This window comes from Salmo salar, chromosome ssa01 (assembly GCF_905237065.1).
Source record: "Salmo salar chromosome ssa01, Ssal_v3.1, whole genome shotgun sequence".
NCBI lineage: Eukaryota > Metazoa > Chordata > Actinopteri > Salmoniformes > Salmonidae > Salmo > Salmo salar.
In genome coordinates, this window is record NC_059442.1 from 66,703,689 (window position 1) to 66,718,543 (window position 14,855).

At 42.0% G+C, this 14,855-nt stretch overlaps 1 protein-coding gene across 2 annotated transcripts; it reads right to left on the minus strand.

Annotated features, from left to right (window-relative positions):
- Positions 1–5: 5 nt before the first annotated feature.
- On the minus strand, positions 6–8,347 carry LOC106607512 (deleted in malignant brain tumors 1 protein). 2 transcript variants are annotated; one of them, XM_014204531.2, is made up of 18 exons: positions 8,109–8,347; positions 7,895–7,921; positions 7,401–7,557; positions 6,966–7,162; positions 5,040–5,138; positions 4,872–4,937; positions 4,482–4,580; positions 3,794–3,862; positions 3,458–3,556; positions 3,324–3,365; positions 3,059–3,154; positions 2,676–2,708; positions 2,284–2,440; positions 1,840–2,054; positions 1,546–1,721; positions 970–1,361; positions 552–796; positions 6–296 (listed from the first exon to the last, which is right to left on the minus strand). In XM_014204531.2, the coding sequence occupies exons 1-18, from the start codon at positions 8,167–8,169 to the stop codon at positions 232–234; spliced, it is 2,295 nt and encodes a 764-aa protein (XP_014060006.2). In that variant the 5' UTR covers positions 8,170–8,347; the 3' UTR covers positions 6–231. The 2 variants fall into 2 exon arrangements, with proteins under 2 accessions (XP_014060006.2, XP_045577224.1); XM_045721268.1 differs by lacking the exons at positions 3,059–3,154; positions 3,324–3,365; positions 3,458–3,556; positions 3,794–3,862 and having other exon boundaries at positions 8,109–8,235.
- Positions 8,348–14,855: the final 6,508 nt, after the last annotated feature.

Below are 14,855 nucleotides of genomic sequence, written 5' to 3' on the forward strand. Positions count from 1 at the left end.
AAAAGTTCACACATTTGATTTATTTCAATGCTAGCACATGGAACAAGATGTTCAGACACCAATAATTGTCTGTTGAGAATGCTTTTAATCATTTAGCCAAAGTAGGAAAGAGATACAAGATTATAGTGTACGGTAGCAGTGAATATTGGCTACTCCATTGCCTCAAGTGAAATTAATCAGAATTATAGTATTAATGATTAGAGTAGTTAGTTGAGGCTGGTCAGCTTAGTCTTAAGGTTCCACCTTAGCCTGGATCTCCTCCTTCTCAGCCACTTTCTCATCTGGCTTCTCCAGATCTGGGGAGGGGAAAGAAAGACCTGTTTATGCATACATTTGTGTCTGCGCAGTCTAAACCAGAGTGATAATATACATACCAGAACGTATTCAGAACAGTATAACAGAGTGCTCCACTGCTCCTAACTGTTTGAGTGTTGTCAACAGCCCAATGCAAACATTAGCAGCAAATTAGCCCATACAAATTTGCGAACAGGTTAGGGTGTCCCACATCTGTCTAGAGAAATCATAACATCATAGCCCTACTAAGAGTTGACCTTTGAGCTGGATGGGGCCCAGGATCAGGGTGTGGCTCTCCTGGGAGGACCCCAGGTCCCTGGCCTTGCGGGTGCGGCAGCCTCGGCGGCAGCGGGAGTTGTAGTCAGAAGCTTGGCAGATGGTGACTTTACACTGCAGGTACACTGACTCATGGGCTCGCAGGAACTTGAAAGCCTGGAAGGTGAAGCGGGCATAGCTACTGGTACCAGAGGTGTAGGAGTAGTAGGTGGGGTCCCTCCTACATCTGTGGGTGCATCAGAAACAAATGTTTTTTGTTTTTTTTTAAATCAAGAGCCTATGAGTGTCCTTGAAGAATAAGCACTCCTTAAAAAAGGTATAAACACAGATTTTCCTTCTCGGCAATATCTCTTGGCCCTACAATCTCTGCAGGTCAGATCAGCAGTGCCTGTTTCTTACCCGTTGCGCACCAGGTCGTATGATCTGGTTTGAAAGTCATGAGGCGAGGGAGAGGCCACACAGGTGTCCAGGAACAGATGTAGACTGCTGTCTGACCTCCTCAGGCGGACTTGGACGTACATGTTCTGGTTGAGGGTAATCTTGTATGGAGTCTGGGTTATCTCGCTGTAGAAGTTGCTGTTTGTAAAGAAGGCCATGGTGCTGTTGAATCTGCCTGTGCCTGTTATGGTACCGTTACCCTCGTCGTCGGTCTCGTACATAACCTGGACCATGGTGTCCTGCTCCATGCGACACTCCACGTGCAGCAGAAAATGAGACTGCCGCGTAATCTCGCCTGAGTCGGACCGGTAGGCACGGACGGCGTTGATGTACTTGACTCTCCCATTCTCAAACTGTTTAGAGCGTGAGATAAAAAAAAAAGTTATTGGACATGAAACAGAAAATGATTGTAAAATGTGAATGATAGTTGATGTGACTATATCCAGTGTTTGCAGCACACTAGCTAGATCTCTATGTAGCTTTTTATATACCATTACGTAATCTGGTAATCACTTTGCGTTTGGTGAATTCATTTACCATTCGCTGGGTCCCACAGGTGTTGATTGGGAAGCTGAATACCACCTGGTAGCTGTTGACCTGAGGTCTACAGTGCTGGTCGTTCAGGTACAGAATGTTACCATCGTAGCCCAATGAGATCAGGTAGGATCTCTGGATCACTATGTTCATGTTGTCTGAGGAGCAGTCCACTCGACCTGAAACACCACAACATAAATAAAACCAACCTGAGGCTCCTGAGCTATAACATCAACGTCAGAATACATACATGTTCAGTGTTTGATTAACTGCACCAGATTATCAATCTCAGACTACCTTGGTTTGATGCGAGGGAGCTGCTGAACATGGCCCTGAAGCCCCTGCTGACCACTGATTGGTCAGAGCGGAAGAGAACTGTCATGTAGTTAGAGGTGGAGTGGTAGGCAGCCAAAGAGGAGTTGTTGAAGTCACAGATTGTGCCTAGCATTTGAGAGTGCACAGACGATCCATCGTACACAGAGATGTAATCACAAGAGCAGCAGTTCTCCAACCTGAACCAACAAAGAGCATACACTTATAGAATATGACTAAATGTGAACTCAGTCAATACGGACGGTCCATTTCAAGATCTTTCTTCATGCACATTCAGAATGAACAACTATCTGGTGGATTTCTATCAAAGGGAAGTGTCAAGGTGAAGCATTTTAAAATATTTTCCATTAAGATGCAACAAACCAGGGTGATCAAGGGAACCATTTCTGAAGAAGAATCTTAACTCACTCCAGGTCAGTAAATGACAGGAAGATCCTTTGGCCAGAGGGGGCCGATAGAAACCAGACACAGTAGGCGTTGTCATGGTAATATTCTGGATAGTATGGACTGGAGATGGACCCAGAGCCATGCAGGTTTCCTCCACAGGTGGGGTGAGTCCCTGAGACTGGGGAAGAGAAATTAAACACAAAATCCATTTGGAATTCAAGAGTCAGACATCTTGTGACACCAAATGTGATTTCCTGTAGATAATCTACAGGAAATCACATTTGTCATCAAGAAAGGTTCAGTTAGTTACGTTTGTGCAACACATTGATGTCTACTTGTATTGTTCTGTCATTATACAGCTTATTAAATCAAATCCTTTTTTAAATGGATGATGTGGGAAATGTTAATAATACCTGTTGTTTCTGGTGGGGTGGTGGGGCAGTACGCTATGTGAAGGAAAAAATAAGAATTAACAATATCCAAACCAAACTGGGTAAATGCAACTGTGCTTAAAGCTCATACAGTCATTTAGGGAGTGTGACTGGTATTCATTGTTGAAGATTTTTTTAAAGCTAAACTTCAACTGCATTTTAACTGAATGTATGACTCAATATTATTTTCAGATTAGCTGGGACATATTTTGCATAGGCCTACTTAGAGTGGAAGGGCAACCCAAGTCTTGGCAACGGGGATTTGTATTTTTATCCAGAATTTCTCCACATTTTTGCCATCTTTACAGTGTGCTCTTTCACAGATAATACCTGGACCCATCTGATCTACTGTATTGGACACGTACTGTTGTAGTCATAGCAACAGTTGCCATAGTATTGACAGGAGCTGGAGCAGGAACACCTTCCAAGATTGAAACCACAGTTGTACCTACAGGAAGCCTCTGCAGGACAAAAAACAATTTCCATGCTAAGTTATTTACAATAACACCACTTGTGTGACCAAAACTTTAGAACATAAACAGCACAACATGTTCTACACAGGTCACCAAACTAGATGATGGCAAAGCTGAGGGTTTTAAAATTTGGGTTTAAGTTTTGGGAGAGAAATACCTTGGGTCGTAACAGGTTCGTATGTTGTGCTCTGGCAATAATCTGTGAGAAGGAAAGATAGGGATGGACATTAGCGTAGACAATGTGAGCCTTCCCAAGTACTAACAATCACAAATAGCTCTTTAACATCATACCATTGTAGTCATGACAGCAATTGCCATAGAATCGACAGGATGAGGTGCAGGAGCAACCACCGGTATAAGAGCCACAGCTGTATCTACAGGAACCCCAACCTATTGTATAGGACAGACCGCATTTGTGACCAAAATTCATGAACAGTATTTGATGATTGTTTTCTTATTATTAATATTGTCAGATTTTTTTTTTTTTACACAGATCAGCAAACTAGATGAAGATAAATACCTGTGGCTGTGGACATAGGCCCCCCAAAAAATATTTGGCCAAAATATGTTAATTATGTTGAACTACACTCGTTTTAAAGTAAAATTCTAACAAAGCTGAAGAAATACCCCCGGTTGTTGCAGGAGCTGGATCTGCAGCTGCGGAGAAGGAGTCTGTGGTTGTGCCATAGCAAATCTCTGTACAAAGTAGATAAAATGGCACAGAAGGGAACATTTTAACGGAGGAGGAGCACACACTGTTACAATATAATTGTGTTATTATTGTCTGATTACCTGAGACTTTGCATACTTATTTTAGAATTGAAGAGTAACACAAGTCTTGGTGGTAGATATTTGTGTTCTTATCTTGACTTCATCCACATTTTGTAGTGTGCTCTTTCACAGACAATACCTGAACCCATCTGATCTATCTGGTCCTGTATGTCTCAGTTGGTATAGCATGGTGCTTGCATTGCTAGGGTTGTGGGTTTGCTTCCCAGGACCACCCATAAGTAAAATGTATGGACGCATGACTAAGTTGCTTTGGATAAAAATGTTTTCTAAAGTGCATATATTATTTGATTTATTAGAATCCCCATTAGCCGACGCCAATGCCGACAGCTAGTCTTACTGGTGACCGATACATTACGAAAAAAACATTACAGACAAAAGAGTACAATTTACATACATTTCAAAAAATGAACATGTAGTGTGTGTGTCTTTTTTGAAACCATGTTTTCTGTTCACTTGCGCAATAAAAGATGTAAGGGAGTTCCATGCAATCAATACAATATTATCTATTGTATTGGACACGTACCATTGTAGTCATAGCAACAGTTGCCATAGTATTGACAGGAGCTGGAGCAGGAACAGCTTCCAAGATTATAACCACAGTTGTACCTACAGGAAGGCTGAGCTGTAGGACAGAAAACAATTTTCAAACTAACTCTCAGTTGCTGTAACATTACTTCTGAGACCAAAGCTTTAAAACATGTACAACATGTTCAGGTCACCAAACTATATGCTGGCAAATCTGAAGGTTTTACAGGTTTAAAATTTGGGAGCGAAATACCTGTAGGTATTAATAATAGATGTTATGTTACATCTTCATCATGCTCTCCAAGAAGCTTTGAAATTGTACAAATTCTTTTTGTGAATTTTGAACTACACTAGCTGTAAAGTAAAATTCTAACAGCTGAAGAAATACCTCCGGTTGTTTGTCCTGCATCTGTGGTGCCGGGTTCTGTGGTTGTGGTTGTGTCATAGCAGATCTCTGTACAAAGTAGATAAAATGGCACAGAAGGGAACATTTCAATGGAGGAGGAGCACACACTGTTACAATATTCTAAAGTTGATCCTAACTCCCTGCTCTTACGTTGATAGTCCTGGCAACAGTTGCCCCTGTATTCACAGGAATATGAGCAGGAGCAGTTGCCGACCTGATAGCCACAGTTGTGTCTACAAGAACCTCCAGCTACAAGAAAAACAAACAGATGAATCATGGTTCACTGATCATAATTCAGCAATGATACGAAGCTAACAAGCTGCTAAAATGAACAGCACATTTGTATGCATGTATCATTATTCGTTTAGTTAATATGTTTGAATAATGTTTGAGTACAGGGAGGAAAATAATACCTACAGTGCATTCGGAAAGTATTCAGCCCCCTTCACTTTTTCCACATTTTGTTAAGTTACAGCCTTATTCTAAAATGTATTCAATTGTTAGTTTACAATACCCCATAATGACAAAGCAAAAACAGGTTTAGACATTTTTGCAAATGTATTAAAAATAAAACAGAAATACCACATTTACCTAAGTATTCAGACCCTTTACTCAGTCCTTTGTTGAAGCACCTTTGGCAGCGATTACAGCCTCGAGTCTTCTTGGATATGACGCTTCAAGCTTGGCACACCTGTATTTGGGGAGTTTCTTCCATTCTTTGCTGCAGATCCTCTCTAGCTCTATCAGGTTGGATGGGGAGTGTCAGTGCACAACTATTTTCAGGTCTCTCCAGAGATGTTCGTTCGGGTTGAAGTCCGGGCTCTGGCTGGACCACTCAAGGACATTCAGAGACTTGTCCTGAAGCCACTCCTGAGTTGGCTTGGCTGTGTGCTTAGGATCGTTGTCCTGTTGGAAGGTGAACCTTCACCCCAGTCTAAGGTCCTGAGCACTCTGGAGCAGGTTTTCATCAAGAATATCTCTGTACTTTTGTGCATTCATCTTTCCCTTGATCCTGACTAGCCTACCAGTCCCTGCCACTGAAAAACATCCAACAGCATGATGCTGCCACCACCATGCTATACCGTAGGGATGGTGCCAGGTTTCCTCCAGAAGTGATGCTTGGCATTCAGGCCAAAGAGTTCAATCTTGGTTTCATCAGACCAGAGAATCTTGTTTCTCATGGTCTGAGTGTCCTTGAGGTTCCTTTTAGAAAACTCCAAGCGGGCTGTCATGTGCATTACTGAGGAGTGGCTTCCATCTGGCCACTCTACCATAAAGGCCTGATTGGTGGAGTGCTACAGAGATGGTTGTCCTTCTGGAAGGTTCTCCCATCTCCACAAAGGAACTCTAGAGCACTATCAGAGTGACCATCGGAGTTCTTGGTCACCTCCCTGACCAAGGCCCTTCTCCCCCGATTGCTCAGTTTGGCCGTGCGGCCAGCTCTTGGAAGAGTCTTGGTGGTTCCAAACTTGTTCCATTTAAGAATGATGGAGGCCACTGTGTTCTTGGGGACCTTCTATGCTGCAGACATTTTTTGGTACCCTTCCCCAGATCTGTGCCTCGATACAATCCTGTCTCGGAGCACTACGGACAATTCCTTCGACCTCATGGCTTGGTTTTTGCTCTGACATGCACTGTCAACTGTGGGACCTTATATAGACAGGTGTGTGCCTTTCCAAATCATGTTCAATCAACTGAATTGACCACAGGTGGACTCCCATCAAGTTGTAGAAACATCTCAAGGTAGATCAATGGAAACAGGATGCACCTGAGCTCAATTTCGAGTCTCATAGCAAAGGGTCTGAATACTTATGTAAATAATGTATTTCTGTTTTTTATTTTTAATATATTTGCAAGAATTTCAAAAAAACAATTTCACTTTGTCATTATGGGGTATTGTGTGTAGATTGATGAGGAACATTTTTTAGTTAATCAATTTCAGAATAAGTCTGTAATGTAACAAAATGTGGAAAAAGGGAAGGGGTCTGAATGCTTTCAGAATGCACCGTATGCAGTTAATGTCTCTTTACATATATTTACTTAATCTTAATCTTAATCTTAATCTCAATGCCTTACCTACTACACGATACTCTGCTTGAAACCCCTTGTACGTTGAGGAGCTGTCACTTGTGAATTGCACCGTTATTGAACTTCCGGTGGAGTAAAAGGTTGAGCTTTGTCCTCCACACAGCTTTCCCAGGAGTCGGTTGTAGGTGGAATAGCCATCGTACACGGAGATGGAATCATACCTACAGTTGAAGTCACCCTCAAGACTGTGGTCGAAGACAGGAAAGATGAATGAAGTACAATGACGGTCGCTGCCTAATATACGCTGGTAATGTAGCACTTATTACCTCTGGTGACTGATCTGACCTGATTAGTGTACTGGACTTGCTTTCACTTATCAAATCATTTTTAGATAGGTGATCATTTCAAAGACCAAATTACGGATTTTGAGGGTTTTCTAACATATCCAAGTTTAAGAATAAACATGAACCAAAACCTACTTACTTGACATAGGGGAATTCCAGCTGAACGATTTGGCTGTCCGGTGTGGTCTGAATGTTCCATGTACAGTAGGCATTGTTGGGGTAGTTGCTGGGGTAGTTGGGGCTGTTGAATTGGCCCTTTGATGCAGTCAGGTAGCCACCACATGAGGCACTGGTGCCTAAGCAAAACAACAAAAAAGTGACAACGTTAAGAATGAGAAGTAGAATAGAGACTGACTGGCAGTGCCGACTGACATAATAAAAACAATATTGATTAATTGGAATGTTGATACAGTGAAGTATTTTAACGAACAAGAGGAATAAACAAACATGGGTTAGTTAATCAAAATGGTTGATAAACAGAGCAAGACAAACACAGCTCAGAAATACTGGCAAAATTCCGAAGAGTGCAGTCTTTCTTCTTCTCATTAAGTAATTTCTAGAAATTGGTACAAAACAAAAAGACAGGACTATATGTTATTTGAGGGAAGAAATCAGCTCATCAACAGAACTTACCTGCTGTGGTCCATATGTCCCACTGACCTGTAATGAGAAAGTAAGAGTAATTGAATATGAACCTTTGCATAAGAGAGAAAGAGACACCGGAGGTGTTACAACAACCCTATAATCATACACAAATGGAAGCCATTGTTATGAACAAACAACACTTACAAAGAGAGATAGATATCAATAAAACATATATACAGTGCAGTATAAGTGAATACATTACCTTGAGCTCCATGAGAGACTATCACAGAGCAAAGAACAATAAGAGTGGTAGCAATCTCCATGTTTCACCTTCCCCTTGACGATGACACAGTCCCAAAACAGGACAGCTTATATACCGAAAGTCAGGCCTTTAAACATCCTTATAGCGCCCATAAAATCCTGAATACGAGAAATCACTTAATACTCAATGTGTGTGAGAAATGACCCACCTGGGCTTGTGGTCATAAAGTAGCCAGTTCACATGGTGAACACATCAAAATGACTGTCCACAAACACAACAAGTGTTAATTTGTGCTACAGAGGGGGAGTGAATTGTTTTATGGGGTTTGTTTAAGATATACAGCACATATGAAATAATTCATTTTTATGATAAGGTGACGCACCATTACTTAGAACAGGCTGATAGAGTCAGGATCATTCCCATGGACAAACAGATTCCTCATCAGTGTTGGGTTGTTGGTCTGTTTCGCTACTACCCTTCCACGTGTTTACTGAACTACTACAGGCACGCAGTCATGGACAGCATAGTAGTCTGAAAGGTACAGTATAAGAAATGGTTCTAAACAAGACCTGAGCAAAGCAGGTACTGATCATAAATGCTTTACTGTGTTTTCCTTAGTGGTGTGCAACTGTTAATATTAAAATACCAGATAAATAAGCATACATGATTGGGTAGGCTCATAACATTCAAGAAACTATTGGTGAGTGTTTAGCTGGGTCCATACATTTGTCAGGGCTTCCTCACCTTGTGTGTGCATCGAGGGTCTCCAGTATGCTGGTTTTAATCCCTAATATGCTAAAATGTAAAAAGAAAAAGTAGAGCATCTCTTTATCGGGCAGACCTCTCCCCATATTTACAACCATTGAATCAATATGTTTGACCATGACAGTTTACAATCTAAGGTAATACCAAGTAATTTAGTCTCCTCAACTTGCTCAACAGTCACGCCAGTTCCTTACCAGATTCTAGAATTTGGGGAATGATTTGTACCAAATACAATGCTCTTACTTTTAGAGATGTTCAGAACCAGTTTATTACTGGCCATCCATTCTAAAACTGACACGTATAGGGTTGATTCATCAGCATATATACAGTGTAGACAGACAGGCCTTGTTACATGCCAGTGGCAGGTCATAGGTAAAAATAGAAAAGAGTAGAGGGCTAAGAGAGCTTCCCTGCATACCGTACAATCACACTTTACATGTTTAACATTAGAGAAGCTTCCAATAAAGTAGACCCTCTGTGTTCTATTAGATAGATAGCTCTGAATCCATGATATGGCAGAGGTTGAAAAGCCATAACACACACATTTTTTCAACAACAGGTTATGGTCAATAATATCAAAGGCTGCACTGAAATCTAACAGTACAGCTCCCACAATCTTCTTCTTATCAATTTCTTTCAACCAATCATCAGTCATTTGTGTCAGTGCAGTACATGTTGAGTCCCCTTCTCTATAAGCATGCTGAAAGTCTGTTGTTAATTTCTTTAGAGAGAAATACCATTGTATCTGGTCAAACACCATTTTTTTCCTAAAGTTTGCTAAGAGTTGGGAGCAAGCTGACTGGTCAGCTGTTAGAACCAGTAAAGGGTGCTTTACCATTCTTGGGTAGCGGAACAACTTTGGCTTCCCTCCAGGTCTGAGGACAAACAGATTAAAGATATGACAAATAGGAGTGTTAATATAGTCTGCCACCATCCTCAGTAGCTTTCTATCTACGTTGTCAATACCAGGTGGTTTCTCATTACTGATGGACAACAATAATTTCCCCACACTAACTTCACAAAATTTCGCAACTCTTAGTACAAAACTCCAAACAGATCATCAAAAAGGCTTTTTTGTATTATTAGTGTTTTTTTTTGGTTTTTTTTACAATTGACACAAAATCACACAGTAGCTTTTTCACCAAACATAATGAGTGTTTCATCTAGAAATACCTTTGAAATAAAGTAATTGCCTTTCACAATGCAACGCTCACAATACTTTTCATATGATTCACTCCTCATTTGTTTAAAAATATATTTGACCATCACTTAATCCAAGCATGGGCCCCATCAAAGAGGTAAAAGAGGTGGGCATGGGCCCCATCAAAGAGGTCAAAAAGGTGTGCATGGGCCCTATCAAAGAGGTCAGAGAGGTGGGCATGGGCCCCATCAAAGAGGTCAAAAAGGTGGGCGTGGGCCCTATCAAAGAGGTCAGAGAGGTGGGCATGGGCCCCATCAAAGAGGTCAAAAAGGTGGGCGTGGGCCCCCTCAAAGAGGTGGACATCAGAGAGAGGGAGGCAGACGGCAAGGAACTGTTGTGTCTCATGAAGTCCGGGCCATAATCTTGACAATGTGGTAAACAGAGGCCTTACCATTGCAGAGGCTGCCAGATAAGTTCAAATAATGACAATCTGAAAAGATTGTGGTGTCAATTCGATCATGAGAACATTTCACCAAAAGAATGTTATGTATGGGGTAAATCTGCAGGATGTGTACTACGCTTTACCATTACATTTACAGTAAATTACATATTGTAATGCATGTAAATTCACAAAACATGTTACAGTATTCTTACAATATGATCTATTGACAGTATACTCTGTTCTACCCTCAGAATTGACAGAAGACCCTATGGTGGTGGCCATGGCTGTGAGCTGACCGACCAGCAGGAGTGGACAGTGGTGGAAATGGTGAGGGTCAGGAATGACATACGGCTGTCCGAAATTAAGCAGGCCATTGAGGAGAATGATGACACCTTTGCCAATGTGGCATCCATCAGCCTACCAACAATCACCCGCTTTTTGAAGAGGCACTATGAAACATATTTACCTGGTGCCTTTTGAGACAAACAACCGGGTGAAACAACTGCGGGCAGACTATGTTCAGGTACAGCACTATATATATTTACATTTACATTTAAGTCATTTAGCAGACGCTCTTATCCAGAGCGACTTACAAAATGGTGCATTCACCTTATGATATCCAGTGGAACAACCACTTTACAATAGTGCATCTAAATCTTTTAAGGGGGGGGGGTTAGAAGGATTACTTTATCCTAGGTATTCCTTAAAGAGGTGGGGTTTCAGGTGTCTCCGGAAGGTGGTGATTGACTCCGCTGTCCTGGCGTCGTGAGGGAGCTTGTTGCACCATTGGGGTGCCAGAGCAGCGAACAGTTTTGACTGGGCTGAGCGGGAACTGTGCTTCCTCAGAGGTAGGGGGGCCAGCAGGCCAGTGGTGGATGAACGCAGTGCCCTTGTTTGGGTGTAGGGCCTGATCAGAGCCTGAAGGTATGGAGGTGCCGTTCCCTTCACAGCTCCGTAGGCAATCACCATGGTCTTGTAGCGGATGCGAGCTTCAACTGGAAGCCAGTGGAGAGAGCGGAGGAGCGGGGTGACGTGAGAGAACTTGGGAAGGTTGAACACCAGACGGGCTGCGGCGTTCTGGATGAGTTGTAGGGGTTTAATGGCACAGGCAGGGAGCCCAGCCAACAGCGAGTTGCAGTAATCCAGACGGGAGATGACAAGTGCCTGGATTAGGACCTGCGCCGCTTCCTGTGTGAGGCAGGGTCGTACTCTGCGAATGTTGTAGAGCATGAACCTACAGGATCGGGTCACCGCCTTGATGTTAGTGGAGAACGACAGGGTGTTGTCCAGGATCACGCCAAGGTTCTTAGCACTCTGGGAGGAGGACACAAGGGAGTTGTCAACCGTCATGGCGAGATCATGGAACGGGCAGTCCTTCCCCGGGAGGAAGAGCAGCTCCGTCTTGCCGAGGTTCAGCTTGAGCTGGTGATCCGTCATCCACACTGATATGTCTGACAGACATGCAGAGATGCGATTCGCCGCCTGGTTATCAGAAGGGGGAAAGGAGAAGATTAATTGTGTGTCGTCTGCATAGCAATGATAGGAGAGACCATGTGAGGATATGACAGAGCCAAGTGACTTGGTGTATAGCGAGAATAGGAGAGGGCCTAGAACAGAGCCCTGGGGGACACCAGTGGTGAGAGCGCATGGTGCGGAGACAGATTCTCGCCACGCCACCTGGTAGGAGCGACCTGTCAGGTAGGACGCAATCCAAGCGTGGGCCGCGCCGGAGATGCCCAACTCGGAGAGGGTGGAGAGGAGGATCTGATGGTTCACAGTATCAAAGGCAGCAGATAGGTCTAGAAGGATGAGAGCAGAGGAGAGAGAGTTAGCTTTAGCAGTGCGGAGAGCCTCCGTGACACAGAGAAGAGCAGTCTCAGTTGAATGCCCAGTCTTGAAACCTGACTGATTAGGTATATATATATATATATATATATATATATATATATATATATATATATAATATATATATATTAACAGTAGTACAGCACTATATGCTGTACTACTGTTAATATTTGATGCACATGCTACTTCACAATATCATATTGGAACTGTACTGTAAAAATAACTCACCAAATTATATTTTTAGAGGGTGATGGTGCTTGATGCTGCAGTGAACCATCACAAGTATATCTTTGTTGATGAAGCGGGCTTCAACCTGGCCAAAACTTGGCGCCGTGGGTAGAACCTCATCGGCCAACGGGTGACCGTCCAAGTGCCTGGACAACGTGGGGGAAACATCTCCATGTGCGCAGCTATCTCTGAAGATGGTGTGGTAGGACCTATGCCATTACTTGGATCCTAAAACGCTGCACACATTGTGTTTCTCGATTAAATTGAGCAGGCCTGTCAAGGTGAAGGTGTCACCAATGTTATTGTGTGGGAAAATTTCAGGTTCCACCATGCAGAGGTGGGTCAGGCATGGTTTTGGGCCCATCTCTGATTTGTGACCATATACAGTGCCTTGCGAAAGTATTCGACCCCCTTGAACTTTTCGACCTTTTGCCACATTTCAGGCTTCAAACATAAAGATATAAAACTGTAATTTTTTGTGAAGAATCAACAACAAGTGGGACACAATTATGAAGTGGAACGAAATTTATTGGATATTTCAAACTTTTTTAACAAATAAAAAACTGAAAAATTGGCCGTGCAAAATTATTCAGCCCCTTTACTTTCAGTGCAGCAAACTCTCTCCAGAAGTTCAGTGAGGATCTCTGAATGATCCAATGTTGACCTAAATGACTAATGATGATAAATAGAATCCACCTGTGTGAAATCAAGTCTCCGTATAAATGCACCTGCTCTGTGATAGTCTCAGAGGTCCGTTTAAAGCGCAGAGAGCATCATGAAGAACAAGGAACACACCAGGCAGGTCCGAGATACTGTTGTGGAGAAGTTTAAAGCCGGATTTGGATACAAAAAGATTTCCCAAGCTTTAAACATCCCAAGGAGCACTGTGCAAGCGATAATATTGAAATGGAAGGAGTATCAGACCACTGCAAATCTACGAAGACCCGGCCGTTCCTCTAAACTTTCAGCTCATACAAGGAGAAGACTGATCAGAGATGCAGCCAAGAGGCCCATGATCACTCTGGATGAACTGCAGAGATCTACAGCTGAGGTGGGAGACTCTGTCCATGGGACAACAATCAGTCGTATACTGCACAAATCTGGCCTTTATGGAAGAGTGGCAAGAAGAAAGCCATTTCTTAAAGATATCCATAAAAAGTGTTGTTTAAAGTTTGCCACTAGCCACCTGGGAGACACACCAAACATGTGGAAGAAGGTGCTCTGGTCAGATGAAACCAAAATCGAACATTGTTTGCTATTGGATTAACTGGTAGTTAAAACAACTCAATTTAAAAGATATCATGTTGTGTTTTAGTGATTAATGTTCTCATTATATTTCACAATAAACTTATTCTGAATCAATGGTTGTGTTGTTAGAGATGTTTACAATCAAAATTAATCCAAATAAATGAAAGACTGGGTGCGTTAAAAGCAGTGGTGGAAAAAGTACACAATTGTCATACTTGAGTAAAAGTAAAGATCCATTAAGAGAAAATGACTCAAGTAGAAGTGAAAGTCACCAAGAAAAATATTACTTGAGTAAAAGTCTAAAAGTATTTGATTTTAAACATACTTAAGTAAGATCAGACGGCACAACGTTTTTAATAAAAAATGTAATTTACAGATAGCCAGGGGCACACTACAACACGCAGACATCATTTACAAACTAAGCATTTGTGCTTAGTGAGTCCTGCAGATCAGAGGCAGTAGGGGTGAACAGGGATGTTTTCTTGATAAGTGAGTGAATTGGACCACTTTTCTGTCCTGCTAAGCATTGAAAAGTACTTTTGGGTGTCAGGGTAAATGTATAGAAAGTGTACATTATTGTGTAAGACGTTTATTTAGGAATGTAGTGAAGTAAAAGTAGCCAAAAATATAAATAGTAAAGTACAGATACCTAAAAACAACTACTTAAGTAGTACTTTAAAGTATTTTAACTTTAGTACTTTACACCACTGGTTAAAAGTGTGACCAGTATGGAGTTTTGTACTAGGAGTGATTAAAAAAAATTCTAGTAGGTGCATGCTTATCAATAACTGGAAGAAACAATTTTATAAATGCATCAAGTGCAGCTTCTGGATGCTTCTCATTATACACGTCAGACCAACAAGTATGATGTGTTGTTAGAATGAGGGGATTAGGAGTGTTGTGCAATGGCATTATGCTTTCTACAATTTACAACTTACACTGAGAGCAGGAGGCCTATAGATATGTCTGGAAATCATCCTGCTACTGCAGCTGTACACTGTTTCCACTACAGATGAGAACATCTTGTTTGTGCAGCCATGTTGACTCAGGTGTCTAATAAGGATTAATGGCATCAACT